Here is a 21,413-nt window from a genome sequence, read left to right on the forward strand (position 1 = left end):
AATAATAACTCCCAGTATTGCCGGACAGCCATTGACTGTCCAGGCATGCTGGGAGTTTTGCAACAGCTGGAGGCACCCTGTTTGGGAGTCATTGGCATAGAATACCCCTATGCAAATCCCTAATTCAGGCCTCAAGTGCGCATGGTGCTCTCTCACTTTGGAGCCCTGTCGTATTTCAGGGCAACAGTTTTGGGACACATATGGGGTATCGCCGTACTCGAGAGAAATTGCCTTACAAATTTTGGGGGGCTTTTTCTTCTTTAACCCCTTATGAAAAGGTGAATTTGGGGTCTACACCAGCATGTTAGTGTAAAAAAATAATTTTTTTACACTGACATGCTGGTGTTGCCCTATACTTTTCATTTTCACAAGAGGTAAAAGGGAAAAAAGACCCCCAAAATTTGTAATACAATTTCTCCCGAGTACGGAGATACCCCATATGTGGTGCAAAGTGCTCTGGGGGCGCACAACAAGGCCCAGAAGGGAGAGTGCGCCATGTACATTTGAGGCGATTTGCACAGGGGTGGCTGATTGTTACAGCAGTTCTGACAAACGCAAAACAATAAATATCCATATGTGACCCCATTTTGGAAACTACACCCCTCACGGAATTTAATAAGGGGTGCAGTGAGCATTTACACCCCACTGGTGTATGACAGATTTTTTGGAACAGTGGTCTGTGAAAATGAAAAATAAAATTTTTGATTTGCACAGTCCACTGTTTCAAATATCTGTCAAACGCCAGTGGGGTGTAAATGCTCACTGCACCCCTTATTAAATTCCATGAGGGGTATAGTTTCCAAAATGGGGTCACATGTGGGGGGGGTCCACTGTTCTGGCACCATAGGGGCTTCCTAAATGGGACATGCCCCCCAAAAACCCTTTCAGAAAAACTCACTCTCCAAAATCCCATTGTCGCTCCTTCCCTTCTGAGCCCTCTACTGCGCCCGCCGAACACTTGACATACGCATATGAGGTATTTCCTTACTCAAGAGAAATTGGGTTACCAATTTTAGGGTGATTTCTCTCCTTTTACCCCTTGTAAAAATTCAAAAATTGGGTCTACAAGAAAATGCGAATGTAAAAAATGAAGATTTAGAATTTTCTCCTTCACTTTGCTGCTATTCCTGTGAAACACCTAAAGGGTTAAAACACTTACTGAATGTCATTTTGAATACTTTGGGGGGTGCAGTTTTTATAATGGGGTCATTTATGGGGTATTTCTAATATGAAGACCCTTAAAATCCACTTCCAACCTGAACTGGGCCCTGAAAAATTACGATTTTTAAAATCTTGAGAAAAATTGGAAAATTGCTGTGGGACTTTTAAGCCCTCTGGTGTCTTCCAAAAGTAAAAACTTGTCATTTTTTTTATGCAATCATAAAGTAGACATATTGTATATGTGAATCAATATGTAATTTATTTGGAATATCCATTTTCCTTTCAAGCAGAGACTTTCAAAATTAGAAAAATGCTAAATTTTCAAAATTTTCATGACATTTTTTGATTTTTTACCAAGAAAGGATGCAAATATCAGTGAAATTTTACCAATAACATAAAGTAGAATATGTCACGAAAAAACAATCTCGGAATCAGAATGATAAGTAAAAGCATTCCAAAGTTATTAATGTTTAAAGTGACAGTGGTCAGATTTTCAAAAAATGCCCAGGTCATGAAGGTGAAAATGGGCTGGGTCATGAAGGGGTTAAATTGCTATGATGAGTTAAAGATGTTATGACTGCAGAGTTCTCTGCTGGAACACCTCAGCCTCTGCAGTCATGCCCAATCCCTTTCCTCTGCAACCATACCCAGCCTCTATAGCAACACAAATTTTTATCCTAGAACTTTTAATATATACATTTATTGAAACCCCAAACCAAATAAATTTGGGACAAAAGACCTGACCAGTTACCTTACTGCAAACACAGACCCGTTCCCCTTTGATTCCTCAGACCCTAGACCAACTAAAGATCAGACTAGACTTCTGAATTCTGTCCCCAGAGCAGACCATTAAATTAAAGGGGTACTCCACTGGAAAACATTTTTTTTTTTAATCAACTGGTGCCAGAAAGCTAAACAGATTTGTAAATGACTTCTATTTAAAAAATCTTAACCCTTCCAGTACTTAACAGCTGCTGTATGTTCCAGAGAAAGTTCTTTTCTTTTTGAATTTCCTTTCTGTCTGACCACAGTACTCTCCGCTAACACCTCTGTCCATTTTAGGAACTGTCCAGAGTAGGAGCAAATTCCCATAGCAAACCTATCCTGCTCCCGACAGTTCCCAAAATGGACAGAGGTGTCATCAGAGAGCACTGTGGTCTGACAGAAAGTAAATAAAAAAAAAAAAAAAAGATCTTCCTGTGGAGCATCGAGCAGCTGATAAGTACAGGAAGGATTAACATTTTTCAATAGAAGTAATTTACAAATCTGTCTAACTTTCTGCCCCCAGTTGATTTAAAAAAATATATATATTTCCCAGGGGGTAATGCCTTTAAGCTGGATGGAGATACAAAGGAAGCAGAATGTCTACAATTAGAGAACACCTCACCTGTAAGTCACTAGATATATATAGAGTGCCTGACGGCTCTGCTGACTTGTCTATTTTAGTAGATATTTGTATTCCTCATTAGATAATTCTGCACAATATTTAGAATTCTGTGTTGTGACATTTCTTAGGTAATACCTCTGGAAATAACAGAGGAATGCACAATTTAGAATTCTAAGAAAAGATGTTCTAGAAAGGCTATTTCATAAGATGTACAGTATTCACAAAAACATGTCAGGAAAGTTTACAGATTTCCTTTGTTAAATGGGCTGGACAAAAAGCTAAAACACCAAGGCCGCCTTTGGCTGGCACAATGACGCAATGCTGTGAGTCAGGTATGCATTTCTCATTGAGTCATTGTGCCAGCGTCCAAGACTTAATCACAGTCCATAGATTCAAAAAGTGAAATAGTGCAATATTCCATGATAGTGAAAATGGTGGCAATGTTTGAAAACTGTCCTAGGGTAGAACTGAAGCGTGGAATATAAACTGCCACTATTTTTTCACTATAATGGAGCCATTTTACTTTGTGTATATGTGAGTCAATTTTCAATACTGTATACAATTACCATTAACAATAGATTATAAGGAGGAAAGGAACTATTAACACCATACTGTTACTAATCAAATCCTGTATCAATATCACAATAATACCAGTATACAAGGAGTAAATATTATCACCATACATATTACTATCATACTGTTACTGACCAAATCCTGAATACTAAGACCAATATGATCAATAATACCAGTATACAAGGAGTAATAGTATAACCATATATTTTACCATCATACTGTTACTATCCAAATCATCAATACTGAGATCGATAGTCACAATAATACAAGTATACCAGGAGGAATATTATCACCATACATATTACCACCATACTGTTACTGACCAAATCCTGTATACTGAGACCTATATTACCAATAAAAGGTATACAAGGGACAAATAAAACCACCACACCATGACCACTACCACCACATAATGACTAATACCCCCATACTGCTAATAAAGAAAATCCACTATGCAAAGACCAATATTTCCCCCATACAGGGACCATACTGTATAAAGGTAGATACCAACACTACACAGACTCTGCAGACCATATAAATTATTACAGTTACATCCAATGACTCACAGGTAACTTCTTCTCTAAGTGAATTACAGCTTCTTTGATAAATTGTTCACCTTTACTGTACTTCATCTGTCCTGGGCTTTATTAAGAATGGGCCAAGACTTGTCTCTGCAGAATCTGCCAGACAAGCATTTAAAACTCCTCCCTTTAACACCATCCTCACCTCTTTACAAACTTCCCATCAGTATTGCCTCACATAGTAATAGTCCCCCATATAGCACTAAGGCCCCCTCTGTGCCCACATATAGCAGCTAGGCCCCCTCTGTGCCCACTCATAGCAGCTGGGCCCCCTCTGTGCCCCCATATACCAGTTGGCCCTCTATGTGCCCTTATTTAGTAGTTAAGCCCCCTCTGTGTATCAAATAGTTTTAGGCTCCCTCTGTGCCCCGCATAGTATTAGGCCCTCTCTATGCTCATATATAGTGGTAAGGCCCCTCTATGCCCCCATGTGGCAGTTAGGCCCCCTCTGTGAGCCATATGGCAGTCATCCCCTATCTGTGCCCCCATGTGGGAGTCAGGCCCTCTCTTTGCCCCATATAGTAGTTCCACAGGATAGGGGATAAGTAACTGATCATGGGTAGTCCGACCACTGGGGCCCCCCGCAGTCTCTGGGACAAGAAACGGCGCTCTGTGAGGAACATGTGCTGCAGACGGAACGCACTCCATTAATTTCAATGGCAATGCCGAAAAGACCCAAATACAGCACTCGGGCATAATTGGCGCTCCCATAGAAATGAACGGAGTGCGTGCCATCTATCAGTAGACGACACAGGCTCCTCGGTGAGAGAGCCGGGGTGCTGTCCTGGTGATCGCGGGGGAGCCCCAGTGGTGGGACCCCCCGGTGATCAGCTACTTATCCCCTAACCTGTATATAGGGGATAAGCTAACTTTTGCTGGTGTACTCCTTTAAACGATAGGTGTTCCTTTGTTGACTCAAAGGTAGCAGTTGCCCTGTATAGACAAGGAAATAAGGTTGTATCAAAACCTTACAAAACATCTATGCAAAAAACAGGGCTGCTGGCTGTGTCTTCATAGGGGTATTGACTTGGTTCTGTCCACCGAAGGTGGTCAGAAAGTTGATAACAGGTATGCTGCTTTTTTTAAATTTTTTTTTACAAAATTTACAGACTCCCACGATATTAACAGGAGTGGGGTAAACAGCAAAGTGCTGTGTTACAAAAACTGTAAAGCTTGTGATGTTATGCTGTTCATGCAAGTCCCATTAACCATGCTGGGAGTTACTGTATGTAAACTGCATAAAACAACCTGTTTAGTTTTCCACACAAATCCTTTGTAGCTGCAAGCAAGCGGAGGGTGTGAGGGAGTCCTTAATCTCAAAATAGGTCACAGTAGTAGTACGTGCATCTATCAGACATTTATAGCACATCCTGATACTAACCTTCTAATATTCAACCTTCTAATATTCAACATATTTTTATTATTGTTTGTGTTTTTGTAGTGCTACTTTATGTATATCAGATTAGGGGAGGAGTACAGTGTGTAAATTTCATCTTCCATTTATTAAGGACCACAGTAAGGACCACGGCAGTCTGAAACATGCCAGTTGGTGCAGCCGTTCCGGAGATATTGATCTTATTTATCTTGTTGCATCTTCCAGGGGCGTGGCTGTTGCTGAAATAGGCAGGATAAAGCATTGCACATACGGGAGTAGCTCGCCTCCACTGCACATAAGAAGAAATGACCACATTAGCAACAAGATGGGTTTCTCCTGAAAGGTTTCTCCGATTTTCACCCTATCAGGTTAATGCAAGGGACCCTGCTGTCAGTTTCCCTTTAACGTAAATGTTAACCTTGTTGTTTTTAGGTCCAAATTCTGCTATAAAAAAATGTCAAATAAAACAGACTATAATTATAAGCCTACAGCTACCACAAGGTGGAGTTATGGAGCTTACTGCATACTGATTTTGTATTGAATTCAATGTATGCAATATACTCCAAAGTTAGTGGTGAATACAGGCAGTCAGACTTTTAGGTCGGCATTTATCATTGTCGGTGTAAGTGAAGTATTTTTCTACACCTTTTTTTTTGTGTTCTGGTAATGTGTAGGAACACCAAATTTATTAAAAGGTAGCAGAGCATTTGATAAGTTTTGTGCAGGTCACATTTTCTGAAATTTCTCTCTTCACATACACCAAAAAGCTAATCTAAGTCTGGGCTGGTGTAGTTTTAGAGACTCTTCAGTGGATTTGCGCCTTTTTGTGAAAAGGCGCAGTTGATTAAAACCCTTCCATATCATGTGTATTGCCAAAATCAGGGGATTGCAACTCAAAATCAGCAGAAATGTGTAAACCAAAAGGCGCAAATAAATCCTGATTGTGCCATTTCTGCTCCTTTTCTAGACACAAAAAACAGTCTAAAGACAATGATAAATGTTGGCCTTAGGGGGAGATTTAGCAAAACCTGTGCAAAGGAAAAGTTGCCCAGTTGCCCATAGCAACCAATCAGATCGCTTCTTTCATTTTGCAGAGGCCTTGTTAAAAATGAAAGAAGCGATCTGATTGGTTGCTATGGGCAACTGGGCAACTTTTTCTCTGGACAGGTTTTGATAAATCTCCCTCTTAGTGTTTAAAGGGGTTCTCCGGTGCTTCCACATCTTATCCCCTATCCAAAGGATAGGGGATAAGATACCTGATCGCGGGAGTCCCGCAGCTGGGGATGCCCGTGATCATGCACGCGGCACCCCGTTTGTAATCAGTCCCCGGAGCGTGACGTCACACAGGGGCGGAGGCGTGACGTCACACGCCGCCGGCCCTGTAGTCGCCCATAATCAGACCCGGAGCGAACACGCTCCGGGGACTGATTACAAACGGGGTGCCGCGTGCATGATCACGGGCGTCCCCAGCGGCGGGACTCCCGCGATCAGGCATCTTATCCCCTATCCTTTGGAGAACCCCTTTAAGTATAGGTCTACGCATTGGATGCCTGATAAAGAGCTCTGATAAAGATATGTGAAGAGATTAACCGACAAACAGGCCGATAATTCTTATTCCTAACATCAGTAGTCAAGGGAGTTGTAAATAGTGTTGCTCGCGAATATTCGCAGTTCGAATTTTATTCGCGAATATCGCATATTCGTGAATTCGCGAATATTCGCGAATATAGCGCTATATATTCGTAATTACGAATATTTTTTTTTTTTTTTTTATTATTTTTTTTTTTTCACAGTACACATCACAGTGATCATCCCTCTCTGTTTCCAGCTTGTGTGGTGTAAAGAAGGCTCTAAAACTACTGTGTGAGACTGGTGTGCGAATTTTCGCATATGCGAAAATTTGCATATGCTAATTTTCGCATATGTTAATTTTTGTATATACAAATTTTCGTATATGTTAATTTTCGCATGCGCGAATATTCGCATTTGCGAAAATAAAACGAGACTATTACGAATATGCGAATATTCGCGAATATGACGAATATTCGTCCATATATTCGCGAATATTCGCGAATTCGAATATGGCCTATGCCGCTCAACACTAATAACTTGATTTGCCAGACTGACCACCATATGTAAATGGTAGAATTTTTATTTAAAAAAAAAAAACTGAACAAAAAACAAGAACAACACTGAAATAAAACCGGCAAATTTATTATTTTTTAACATTTTCTTTTTTTGTTAAACAAAGAGTTGTAAATGAGAAATATTCAGAGTAGGGGGTAAAGTATGGAAAGTGGGTAGTGCTGACACAGGGCAAAGTCAATATATGTCAGAATTGTCCCAGGGCTATGATATCTCCACGTGGAATGATATCTTACTGTTGCCTGGAGAGCCTGATCATTGCAAGACCCTCATCTCCACATTAGAAAGGGTCTGCTCAGTCACTGAGAGGACCCTCATTCTTCCATATGAGAAGCAGGTCACAGATTGCCCCATGTTCTTGGTCCCAGAGAGGACTGTTCCCCTCTGTTTTGATTGTAATCCTGAGGATATTATCCCTCATCCACTGTACACTTGTGTCCCAATCACTCGCATTATCTCCTTTTGGATTTTGGGGTCCTGAGTGTTGATGTTGGCATCTCCGACTTGGCCATCTTCATACCTTTAATAATACATAGATTTTCACAGAAGACATAATAATTCACAACTGCTAATGCAGGCAATACAAGAACTTGGGGCAAGGGCATAACATTTAATAAAGATTATAAAGAAAATATATTAACCTACAAAGGTGCATAGGCTAGTGCTATCAAGTATGAAGTATTAAATGGTCACTTTCATTAAAACTAATTTTTGCTTTTGCACTCCTTATGATAGATAAATGAAAAAAAAGTTTGTAATATACTTTGTTTAAAAAAAATGAAATTCTATGTTTTATTTGTGCTTAAAAAAGCTCAAGAGCACATTTTCCCCCATCTCAACCACAGACTTTGGAGCGAAGTCCAAACACAGAAAGTGCAGCCTGGAGTGCTGAGGGGTGTGTTGTCCAGCCTCATCCAATCATAGCACCTCTCACACTTAACTGCCATATGCTGTTGGTTGGACAACCCGCCCCCCCCTCAGCACTCCAGGCTGCACTTCCTGTGTTTGGGCTTCGGTCCAAAGTCTGTGTATGAGATGGGGGAAAATGTGCTCTTGAGCTTTTTTTAAGGGCAAATAAAACATAGAAAACTTCATTTTTTTAAACAAAGTATATAAGAAATATTTTTTTATTTACAAGGAGTGCAATAGAAAAAAATTGTTTTAATGAGAGTGACCATTTAACTATGGCTTTTATGCCAACTGTCAGAACCCATAGGGTTATTCTTTCCTAGGCTTCTTATGTTTATTTTGGTTGCTGGGCTACGCCTAGCTTTCTGGTTGGTCAGCTGACCTTGCTGAATACATCTGGCTGGCTACATAAACCTACAGTGTGGTGTCAGACTTCGCCTGCGAAAGAGTTCCTCCAGTAGCTAGCATTTTTACCCTGTTTTTCCTGTTTACCTGGTAAACCTGGTAACTTTCTCTGGTGTTAGCGTATTGGTACTTCGAGATATCCTGTTATTGATTTGGCAAGTGGACTTTGACTAATTGTGTGTGTTTAATTTTATTTCTGTTAGTTTGTATGCTTCCTGACATTCTCCTGACCTGTGTCTGTTTTTCGTTGACGGTGACTCCCATCACTTGTCTAGGAAGGGACTGTCACCATGGATGTCGATCCGCTGTTTAGGGCGGATAGGCAAAAAGGCAGGGTCAGAGGGAGTGGGTAAGATCAGGGCTGCACTTCTTCCCTGCCCATACGTGACACCAACAGAGGAGTATTATTATTTTGTCCATTTAATGGCCTGCTTTTGCATATCATAAAGCAATACTCCTGCATGCAGTATCTGCAACAATAGACAATGAAGTAAACTATACTTCAAGTTACAACTTAATAGAAAACTTAATAGAAAATATCCCACAAATACTTCTTTCCATGGCTTCACAGATTGTAGCTTCATTTCTACCACTTTCACTCCCTTTTGCAATTTTGGAAGACATTGCATTATACAGTACTTACACAAAAAAGAAGCGTGTGCAGACATGATCAGACACTGGGCACACCCAAATATTTCCATGCTTCTGTAGGTCTTTAGATGTTATTACTAAGTGTAGAAACAAATTATTTATGGTTAGTGAACTTTGTACAACTTAAAGTAGTTGTCTCATTTAATACTTAAAAAAATATATATAAATAAATCCTCCCCAGAATACCGGTGTCCTAAAGTTCACAGCAAGTCGTATTAAGCAACCCAGATGGAGCAGGCGGATGAATCAGTCTCCTTTCCTCTGCTGTCAGTATGATCCATTCGCCTGCTCCATCCATGCTGCCTAATGTTTAATGCAAGTCTGCCTCCCTCCGCTGTCTAAAATTACCAATGTCTAAAATTAGGCTCATTACACTGACTAGGCCACCCCTACGCTACACTCCCTCCCTAAGCTGGGCTGAGAGGGTGTGCTCGAGGTGTGTATGCAGTTAAGCCAATAAAGTATCATACGCTCACAGTTTATTACAGTCTTGCAGTAAACTTTATTACACTGGCATTAAAACCCATAAAACTTTACTTGCAAGCCGCTGGAATCACGAACCTGTCCTCTGGCCCTGGTGTTCTTCTTGCTTATGAGGGTCAACACAGAACTCGATATATGACACTGCCGCTCAGCCTATCACCAGCCGAGGCAGGTAGCTGAGTGGCAGTGTTACGTATTGACCCCAAGAAACAGGAAGAAGACTGTATTGAAGGGTGGAATGGGACTTCTATGGTACTGAGGGGGCGGCGGTAGGTCAAAGTTTATTTTTTTAATGGGGAGTGTTCAGTTCATTTAGCTACCGTGGGGTAAAAAGTATTTAGTCAGGCACCAATTGTGCAATTTCTCCCACTTAAAAAGATGGGAGAGGCCTGTAATTTTCATCATATGAAAGACCTAAGAAAAAAAATCCATAGAATCACATTGTCTAATTTTTTAAGAATTTATTTGCAAATTATGGTGGAAAATAAGTATTTGGTCAATAACAAAAGTTCATCTCAATACTTTGTTATATACCCTTTGTTGGCAATGACAGAAGTCGAACATTTTCTGTAAGTCTTCACAAGGTTTTCAACACACTGTTGTTGGTATTTTGGCCCATTCCTCCATGCAAATCTCCTCTAGAGCAGTGATATTTTTGAGGCTGACGCTGGCAACATGGACTTTCAACTGCCTCCAAAGGTTTTCTATGGGGTTGAGATCTGGAGACTGGCTAGGCCACTCCAGAACCTTGAAATGCTTCTTATGAAGCCACTCCTTCATTGCCCAGGCGGTGTGTTTGGCATCCTTGTCATGCTGAAAGACCCAGACACTTTTCATTTTCAATGCCCTTTCTGAAGGACGGAGGTTTTCACTCAAAATCTCACGATACATGACCCCATTCATTCTTTCCTTCACACGGATCAGTCATCCTGGTCCCTTGTCAGAAAAACAGCCCCAAAGCATGATGTTTCCACCCCCATGTTTCACAGTAGGTATGGTGTTCTTTGGATGCAATTCAGCATTCTTTCTCCTCCAAACACGACGAGTTGAGTTTTTACCAAAAAGTTCTACTTTGGTTTCATCTGACCATATGAAATTCTCCCAATACTCTTCTGGATCATCCAAATGCTCTCTAGTAAACTTGACTGCATCATTTGAGCCCCTGGTGGCGTAGTGCGTTACTGATGGTAACCTTTGTTACTTTGGTCTCAGCTCTCTGCAGGTCATTCTGGGATTTTTGCTTACTGTTCTTGTGATCATTTTGACACCACAGGATAAGATCTTGCGTGGAGCCTCAGATTGAGGGAGATTATCAGTGGTCTTGTATGTCTTTCATTTTCTAATAATTGTTTATTTCTTCACACTAAGCTGCTTTGCTATTGCAGATTCAGTCTTTCCAGCCTGGGGCAGGTCTACAGTTTTGTTTCTGGTGTCCTTCGACAGCTCTTTGGTCTTGGCCATAGCGGAGTTTGGAGTGTGACTGTTTGAGGTTGTGGACAGGTGTCTTTTATACTGATAACAAGTTCAATCAGGTGCCATTTATACAGGTAACGAGTGGAGGACAGAGGAGACTCTTAAAGAAGAAGTTACAGGTCTGTGAGAGCCAGAAATTTTGCTTATTTAGCAAATACTTATTTTCCACCATAATTTGCAATTCTTTAAAAATCAGACAATGTGATTTTATGAAATTTTTTTTCTCATTATGTCTCTCATAGTTGAGGTATACCTATGATGAAAATTACAGGCCTCGCTCATCTTTTTAAGTGGGAGGACTTGCAAAATTGGTGGCTGACTAAATACTTTTTTGCCCCAGTGTATATTGCTTAGTAGGGGATTTGGAGCTCTGTATCAGAAAGGAAAAAGTCCAGGAAAGTCCTAGCTTTTATAAACATTTATTTAGAAATGAATCAGCACACAATTTATGACCTTTATAGAGTTGTATAATATGGTATTCAAAAGTAGAAAATTTAGGTTTAGGTCTCATGCACATCAGCAAGCGCAATGGATCTGGGCATAATGATAGTATGCATATCAACAAAAAAGCACAAATCAAATTAAGTATCTGATGTTTAAATGAGACAAGTCACTCTAATACCCTACAGTGGCCCACAGTATCTTTTTATGCATATTATGCTACCTAATAAGCACAGACTATCCTTTTAATGCATGTTCCATTATTTTCAATTAGAATATGCACTGTGAACTGTGTTGCATATTTTTTGGTTTCATGTTCCAATTATGTGCAAATAAGTGACATGTCACTTATTCTAAGCAGAAAATATCCTGGGAAGACAGGATATGAATTGGAAAACTTTTTTTTTTTTTTTTTATCAACTGGTGCCAGAAAGTTAAACAGATTTGTAAATCTTAATCCTTCCAGTACTTATTAGCTGCTGAATACTACAGAGGAAATTATTTTCTTTTTGGAACACAGAGCTCTCTGCTGACATCATGACCACGGTGCTCTCTGCTGACATCTCTGTCCATTTTAAGAACTCTCCAGATAGGAGAAAATCCCCATAGTAAACATATGCTGCTCTGGACAGTTCCAAAAATGGACAGAGATGTCAGCAGAGAGCACTGTGGTCATGATGTCAGCAGAGAGCACTGTGTTCCAAAAAGAAAAGCATTTCCTCTGTAGTATTCAGCAGCTATGAAGTACTGTTGATTTAAAAAAAAAAGTTTTCCACCGGTGAAATTGACATAGAGAACAACGCTAAATGAAAGATTTGCATATATTTCTGTTTTGGACCCACTCCTGGTTTGGGCTAAAAATACTGAGCAAATATTGACCAAAATACTATGTGTGAACCCAGTCTTAGAGAGCATTTCCCACGTAGGGTATACTTTGCTGCAGTGATAACTGTAAAATTGTGTAAAGTGGTAGTGAAAATGCCTAGATTTTTAAATGCAGCAGAAGAAGCTAAGAACTCACCACACATTAATACTAAACCGGTATGTGTGACAAAAACTCTTGATATGTCATAAAAACATATGAAATGTTTTATCGGTCAAAGTCTGACTGTTCAGACTCCAACAGATCACTAGAACATGCTAGGGAAGAGGCTTGCTGCTGTGTGCTTTTCTCCCCATTCTGTGCCTATGTGACAGAGATGGTCCCATAGACGTTCATAATGGGACTGTTTCTGTCACATGACACAGAGCCGCAAATACAAGTGTGCACGTCTCCTGGCGGGTTTTCCTGATCAAACACACTCAGACCCCAAATGACCAAAACTTTAGATATGTCTCTACAGCATATCAAAATGTGTCTGATTTTTGTCTAAGACAGATAGCAACCAATTACAGTTTATCTTTCATTTTACCAGAGAAATTTGAGAAATGAAAGCTGAACTCTGATTGGATATTATCTTTCTTAGACAGAAATCAGACATACAGATAAATACAGATATACATCTGGGCCTCTGTGTTTATTTTCATTCAATTACATCACATTTCAGGTAAATTACATTTAGGTATTTCCCATCATTTCCCCTAATTATTCTGCACTCAGTACCCCCAGAGAATGTGAAAGCAAAATAATATAATTTTCTACAAATGTATTAAAAAGAAAAACTAAATTTTGTAAGGACAAAAGTATTCAGACTTTTTGTTATGATACTTGAGATTTATCTCTGGAGGCCTCCAATATATCTTGATCCTCCCTGAGATGTTTCTACACATTGAATGTGTGTTTTTTCCCTTTTTTTTTTATGACCAAATCCTAATACCAAGCTAAAAAAAAATGCAACTCTCAAGCTAAATTTGGTTTGGATCGGACAATAGCTTCTGTCTCCACTACTTCGTGTTTTACATGGGAAATGTGTCTTGAATTGTGCTGAAAATCATTCTTTGCCCGTATTGTAAAATTTTGGGCAAGGCCTGTCTGGATAAGAGAGTAGATAGAATTTGGCCATGATGTGCCTCTTGACCACATATTCTTGCAGACATCTCTGTCACAAGTTTTACAATCCTCTTCACTGCCACTTTATGGCATGGGTATTTAGTCAAAGACTACCCTGGCATTGTTTTATTTATTGTCTATAAGTTGTTCGTTTGTTTGAAACACGTTGCAACACACAAGAGACTGTGATGGTTACATCTGGATTATCCCAGCTAAGGATACTATCACACTATAGAAAGTTCCCGCTACTGCCGGTCAGTAGTGGGTCTGTTGGAAGATAGCGGGAGAAAAAATTGTGCTAGGGACATCTTTTTCTCCTGCTATTTCCGTTGGAATAACGGGCGCAAATAACGGACGTTAGAGAATCACATTCAAGTGAATGGGATCCTCTGTGCCCGTTATGCCTCCCGTTTGGCTCCGTTACAACGGATGTTCGGGCGTTAATGGGCGGAAAAAAAAAAGCCTTAGGACTCAATCAGAGAAAAAAAGTTGAAAAACTAGCCATCCTAGTGTGCAAATTTAGTAAATTCAATTGATTGGACATCATTTGGAAGGACACCCACCTGACTATATAAGGTCACCCAGCTGACAATATGTATCAGGCAAAAAAAAAAAAGCCATTAGGAAGATGGAAGTGCCTGTAGAGCTCAGAGACAAGATTGTGTTGAGACACAGCTCTGGAGATGGGTAAAATTTCTGCTGCACTGAAAGTTCCAAAGAGCACAGTAGCCTCCATAATTTATAAATGAAAGAAGAAAGTATCTTCCTAGAGCTGCCGCCCCACCAAACTAAGGAACTAAGGGCCTTGGTAAGAGAAGTGACCAAGAACCCAATGGTCACTCTGAGTTCCAAAGATCCTGTCTGCAGATCAGAGAAACTTCAAGAATTTCAACCATCACTGCAGCATTCTGCTTATCTGGGTTTTATGGCAGAGTGGCTAGAAATAAACCTCTCCTCAATAAATGACATGTGAAAGCTACCTGGAGTTTGCTAAAAAAAAAAACAAAAAAAAAAAACTCCTAAAGGACTCTCAGATGGAGAGAAACAAGATTCTCTATTGTGATAAAACCAAGTGTGAACTTTTCAGCCTCAATTCCAAGTGGCATGTCTGGAGGAAAACAGGCACTGCTGATGACCTGCCCAATAACATTTCTTCAGTGAAGCATGTCGATGGCAGGATCATGCTGTGGGAGTGATTTTCACTGCCTGTGAAAGGAAGACCTGTCTGGGTTGAAGAAAAGCTGAATGAAGCAAAGTACAGAGATATTCTTAAGAAAACAAAGTTCCAGAATGCTCAGGATCTGAGACAGGGCCAAAGGTTCACCTTCCAAAGAACCTAAGCACACACAGCCAAAACAACATAAGAGTAGCTTAGGGACAACTCTGTGAATGTCATTGAGTGGCCCAGCCAGAGCCCTGACTTCAACTCAATTAAATCACCTAGGGCGATCTGTCTTTTTTTATAGGAACTACTACTCCCATCATGGAACAGTGTGTCCCATGCTGGGAGTAGTAGTACTACCTAAAAAATATATATAAAAAAAAAGAAAAAAATAAGTTAAAAACACACTCCATTTTTATTATTGTTGGCTACATTTTTAGTGCCCTACCCGCCCACATAAATTGATCCCTGTTTAAAAATTAATAAAAATGTTGTTATAAAAAATATAAATTTCGTTCAATACATTTTTTGCCATCACTACTGAATCCCTATTTTTATTTTTTTTTGCTACCCAACAAATTTTGAAAAAACGTCAAGGGGACCAAAAAAGCAATTTCCTCTCTAAGGCAAAAAAACGCCAAGTTGAAACTTAGCCTTAGGGTATGCAATATTATTTTAGTTCTAACTTTGAAAAAAAAATAAGTAAAGATTTCTAACATTCTGTTTTCTACATCAGAAGCCGATTTTGAGATGTTGCAGATGACATATCTGTGCCTTGGAGGCATGAATCCTGATGGAAGACAAGGCCCAAAAGAGTTAAAAGCTAAAAGAATTATTGGTAGAAGAAACATTTTTGTAAATGGTTTAATGTATGCTCCACTAGGTTGATGGATTGCATATGTACTTTCAGAATAAAAAAAACACTATTGGTAAATATAGGTAATTTACTACCTTCACACAGTGCAATACAATTGAGATTCCGACTCTGCAAGAAACGAGACTGGAGACATCGAGTCTAATAGATAAGAGGAAAGAAAGAAAATGACAGAATAGTTAATGGTTCTAGTTTACATCTAGCTATGTTCTACATTAAAAGTTGAGTAACTACTTTAATACTAAATATTATACCTCCTTTTCATCACTTGTCATGCATGAATGTCGAGTTAAATCTTGTATTATTTAGCTTGTAGTAATTTAGAGCTCTGCTTGTTGCTATTGAAAACTGTTGAAAAGCTTGTTTGACAGAGAGAAAGCCACTTGCATAAAGCATGGAAATAGTTGCTTTTCATACAGATTACTGTACAGAGCCTTGTGCAAAGACTATATATACTTGCCATGATAAAAATTGCCAGACAATTTTCAAACATGTCAATAGTTTAGATCGCATCAGGTCTCAGTCCTGAGAGCAGCTGCCTATTACTCCTGTTGTTTCACAATGTTTTTATTGAATTTTATAAACATAAGAAATGTAACATATAACATATTATGACATCAGATGTGTCAGAGTTTACATATGAACATGCATAATAACCTTGACTGGTGGAGCATAATTGTTCATCCAAACAGTGTTATGCATATTCACAAAGGATCTATCAGGTCCAAAGGGACCTTAATTGAAATTTGAGAGCAAGATAATAACAATAAGAAGGAAAACAATAAAACAATTAAATAGTGAGTCTCCATAACTTCTACAAAATCAATCAAAATTGCTGCATCAGGCAGTTGTCTGGTATTTGGTAGAATTCAGAATCGAGGTGTCACAAGGGTCAGCCGTCTTATACACTCGAAGAACCGCTCTTTTGTGTGTAGTAAGCTAAATTGTATCATTACTTAGTTTAGATAGTAAGGGTCTATGGGGGTTTATAAAGCTTAATCCACGATTCCCATGAGGCCGTACACTCATCTCTTTTTCCCTTTTGACCAAAAAGTATTAGCTCATAGTTATAATGAGATAGCAGTGTATTTATTAATTCGTTAATGTGTGGAATCTCTTTTGATTTCCATTTGGAGGCTAGTAACATTTTATATGACAAACATATGTGTACAATCGGAGTTTGTATGTTTTTTGGAAGATCTTCCAGACCCAGAAGTAATAGAAGTAATTCATCTTTAGGTTGTGAGCAATGAGGGATCAATTTCAAAATCATACTTTTTACTTCTGAAACAAAGGTAACTATGGCCCGACAAGTGAGGAAGATATGTTTTAGGGAGCCTTGTTCCCCACAATCCCTCCAACATAGTGGCGACAGGTGAGGAAAAATCAAAGATATTTTTTTAGGTGTGTAGTACCATCTATTGACAAACTTGCAATGATGTTCCCATAAATTAGCACATACCGTTGCTTTTTTTTATCTTTAAGGATGTACTCAGCCATTTAGATTCAGAGAAGGATTGTCCCAAGTCGGATTCCCATCGTACCATCCCCGAATTTTTGTTTAACCATTGGTCTTCATTAAAATAGGAATAAAAGTTTTTAAGTCCCTTTTCTTTCTCCTTTACAGGATCAAGGAACCAAGTATGGAGGCTTTTTGGGAGCGTAGAATAGGATTCAGGGAATTTTTGCAAGTGCTTCTGTAGAATGTTGTAATATTTTTTATCGGATTCGGGTATTTTGTAGTTTGACTGTAATTCATCAAATGATAGCATTTTGTTGTTCCGAAGTACATCAGAGATGTATTTAATGCCCAGATCCTCCCAATGTAGTATGTTCAGTTTAGGGAGAAAGAGCTGGAGAGATTGGAGTGGTATTGGGGAGTCCATGGTACCCTCAATTTTTCCCGCTATTGAGAGGGTTGGGGGAATTCTAGGTCTATTAAGTAATTGGAAGCGTGATTTATTTAATAGGGTAGTGCTCCAGTTCTCTATTTTAGTAATATTTGATTCAAGCTTAACCCATGGTTTCTGTTGTTCTAGGGGTATTAGCCATTCCAGGGATTGCCTGATAATAATAGATTTATAATAGGCATGGTAATTGGGTAGTCCCATTCCTCCATGTTTAAAAGATTTTTGTAATTCCACTAGGGAAACTCTGGGTTTAGATTGACCCCATATAAATGATGTCATTTGTTTATTAAGACTGTTTAGTATGTTGGCTGGCACGTAAACTGGAAGGGATCGCATAACATATAAAACCCTGGGCATAATAAACATTTTGTATATGATGGAACGACCCATCCAACTCCATTCACCTTTCGTATATTTATCTAGAGAGGATTGGAGATCTGACTTTAGGGTGGAGAAATTTGTTTTCACCATGCACGAAATGTTTTTGTTTAAGATTATGCCTAAATATTTCATTTTCGGTGGGTCCCATTGGTATAAGAAGCGTCTCATTAATTGCTCTTTGGTGGGTGGGTCAATATGAATGCTTAAAATATTAGATTTAGGTTCATTGACTTTGTAATATGTGAGTTCGCCGAATCTGTGTAGAATATTTTGTACTATCGGGAGAGAAGTGAGAGGTTCAGATAGAGATAAGATTATGTCTTCTGCGAATAATCCTATTTTCTGGCTCTCTTTAGATATAGGGATGCCTTTGATGGAAAGATTGTCTCTTATCATTTTTGCTAATGGTTCTAATGAGATAAGGAATAATAATGGAGATAGGGGGCAACCTTGCCTAGTTCCATTTGTTATCTGAAAAGGGACTGAAAGAATGCCATTGACCAGGACTGAGGCGCTCGGGTTGCTGTATAGGGCAAAGACGGATTTTATAATTTCATCAGGAAAGCCGAATGATTTCATTGCTTTAGACGCATAAGTCCAGTGGATCCTATCGAAAGCTTTCTCTGCATCTAATGATAAATATATGGATGGATGTTTATTTTTGTTTGACCAGTGAATTAAATCAATTATTTTCCTGACCCCATCATTTGCTTGTCTATTAATCATAAATCCTACTTGGTCATTGTGTATAATGTGGGACTGCCTATTACTCCTGGACACAACGGATTTCTGGGCGGATTTCAAGTGTTTACATTAAGGAATTTAACGCCTTAAAAGCTGAACAGAGTAAATTATGTCAGTGGATCAAGTAAGAAGGGAAGTTGGTAGTCAAAACAATGTTATTTACAGGAAGATAAAAACAATTGAATGAAGCAACCAGGGGGTTGGGTTTGGGGCTCTTTTTAATGGTATTTAGAGATATACCTTACTGCAGGACCCATGGACCATAGACAACAATAGACAGGACCTGTCCAATTAAATGAATTGGAGATGCTACTGGGCACTCTCGCTGACCATTTCAGAGGTCATTCTAAAGGGAGGGGGATGCTGATCTCTGCTGTAAATATTGGAGGATCCAAAGTTATCTCTCTACTGGTGTCACCTTTTACTGTTATCCTGTCTCTCATGGGAAGAAAGACATTACTGGACAATGAGCTATACAGAACAGAAAATCTCAGCTTAGTTTTATGCCTAGTGGCCAAAATGGGAAATGCAAGGTTTTGGGATTATTAAAAAATATAGATAGATACATGTACAAGAAAAAATTAGAATAGCCATCACCAAAAAAATCTTTAAAAATATGGTTAACAGAAAAACTTGATTTAAACAATAGGTCATTTTTGATGACAGAGTCCCTTTAAGTAGTACATCTTCATTACACATAATCACTATAGCAATAAATAATTCATACCCTATATGAAAATAGATAGGGCTGGATTTGAAATGTTGGTGGTTCTAACCTCTGCCTAGTTTTTTGTTAAAAGCCAAAGTGTATTCTTTCAAACATTCAAATGTTATTAAAACAGTGTGCCACACATGAAAGTGCATGAGTAGCCAGTCTATATTAACAAAAGACAAGAGGGAAAGCGCTCCTCCTAGTGTGATAACGTTAAATGCAATATAATGTTTAGAAGCAAAACTGCTCACCGAAGTGAGTTGTACTACGACCAAGTACAACTATGGTGTAGGCTGGAAGTTAATCCTCAATGGGTTAAGTTAGGCAGCCGTTCCTGGCAACACAGGTAAAGCACTCACAAGAGGATCCCTCCAAGGAACAGCACAGGAATCAAACCGGTGCTCACAGACTTCAATTGCAAAATGTTCTTTATTTCCCGGCATGCAACGCGTTTCGCTGGATAACCAGCTTCATCAGGCATGTCTGATGAAGCTGGTTATCCAGTGAAACGCGTTGCATGCCGGGAAATAAAGAACATTTTGCAATTGAAGTCTGTGAGTGCTGGTTTGATTCCTGTGCTGTTCCTTGGAGGGATCCTCTTGTCAGTCTATATTAAGGCATTTCTGTAAGAAGGGTCATGACCTGTTCCCCGGTTCAAACCAGAAGGTAATGCAAGGGTCAAGGACTAGTGTGCTCGCCTAATTAAAACTTAGTAAGACTCTTCTAGTCATATTCCTAGGATGCTACTCAAGTATCCACTGGAGTTCAATGTATAGGTTTTAGGGACATAGGGAAAAAGAGAAGGAAAACAGAATGGTGCTGTATGTGCTATTCACTCCTTCAGACCCTATAGTAACACTTTTTATATATTATGCCCACCTTTTGGCATTGCACTGTGAGCACAACACCAGAATGCACCTTACAAGTACATATGCGAGAGCATAAAGAAAATCCAGATGTACCGGAGAATACAGATGCTTGCCGATGCCAACACCCACCTTATACCAATAAAGATAACAGAATGCTTAAAATAAAAAATTGATTACCGTATATACTCGAGTATAAGCCGACCCGAGTATAAGCCGAGACCCCTAATTTCAACCCAAAATCCCAGGAAAAGTTATTGACTCGAGTATAAGCCTAGGGTGGGAAATACATCATCCCCCCCTGTCATCATCCAGACCCCCGTCATTAACATCCTCATCATCATCACCGCCTGTCATCATCCAGACCCTCATCATCATCACCTGTCATTATCCCCTTGTCATCATCCCACACCCCCCCTTCATCATCCCCTTGTCATCATCCCCACCCCCCTTCATCATCATCCCACACACCCCCCTTCATCATCCCCACCCCCCTTCATCATCCCCTTGTCATCATCCCCACCCCCTTCATCATCCCCTTGTAATCATTCCACACCCCCCCTTCATCATCCCCTTGTCATCATCCCACACACCCCCCTTCATCATCCTACACACCCCCTTCATCATCCCACACCCCCCCCCTTCATCATCCTCTTGACATCATCCGCCCGCAGTGGTCTTCAACCTGCGGACCTCCAGAGGTTTCAAAACTACAACTCCCAGCAAGCCCGGGCAGCCATCGGCTGTCCGGGCTTGCTGGGAGTTGTAGTTTTGAAACCTCCGGAGGTCCGCAGGTTGAAGACCACTGCGGCCTTCGACATCATCCAGCCCCCTCTCACCCCCTTTTAGTTCTGTACAGTACTCACCTCCGCTCGGCGCTGGTCCGGTCCTGCAGGACTGTCCGGTGAGGAGGTGGTCCGGTGGGATAGTGGTTCCGGGCTGCTATCTTCACTGGGGGCGCCTCTTCTCCGCGCTTCGCGCCCAGAATAGAGGCGTTGCCTGGACGATGACGCAGAAGTACGTTGGCAATGAACGTACCTCTGCGTCGTTGTCAAGGCAACGTGACTATTCTGGGGCCGGGCCCGAAGCGCTTAGAAGAGGCCTCCCCGGTGAAGATAGCAGCCCGGAACCGCTATCCCACCGGACCACCTCCTCTCCGGACAGTCCTGCGGCACCGGACCAGCGCCGAG

The 21,413-nt window shown here is 40.0% G+C and overlaps 1 protein-coding gene and 1 long non-coding RNA gene across 5 annotated transcripts in view; one reads left to right on the forward strand and one right to left on the reverse strand.

Moving 5' to 3' along the window:
• Window positions 1-21,413, forward strand: part of LOC130368719 (uncharacterized) — a 160,573-nt gene that overhangs the window by 75,516 nt on the left and 63,644 nt on the right. The window contains exon 2 of the long non-coding RNA XR_008892547.1: window positions 5,303-5,445. This is a non-coding gene — a long non-coding RNA (uncharacterized LOC130368719). The remainder of the gene's footprint in view (window positions 1-5,302; window positions 5,446-21,413) is intronic.
• The window catches only part of PARP6 (poly(ADP-ribose) polymerase family member 6), a 158,665-nt gene continuing 144,527 nt past the window's right edge, over window positions 7,276-21,413 (reverse strand). For all 4 annotated transcript variants that reach the window (XM_056572785.1, XM_056572786.1, XM_056572784.1 and 1 more), the window contains 3 exons: window positions 15,688-15,751; window positions 9,180-9,264; window positions 7,276-7,742 (listed from right to left, as the gene is read on the reverse strand). In XM_056572785.1, the coding sequence (XP_056428760.1) occupies window positions 7,640-7,742; window positions 9,180-9,264; window positions 15,688-15,751 (252 nt within the window). In that variant the 3' untranslated portion in view covers window positions 7,276-7,639. The remainder of the gene's footprint in view (window positions 7,743-9,179; window positions 9,265-15,687; window positions 15,752-21,413) is intronic.

Source organism: Hyla sarda, chromosome 4 (assembly GCF_029499605.1).
Source record: "Hyla sarda isolate aHylSar1 chromosome 4, aHylSar1.hap1, whole genome shotgun sequence".
NCBI lineage: Eukaryota > Metazoa > Chordata > Amphibia > Anura > Hylidae > Hyla > Hyla sarda.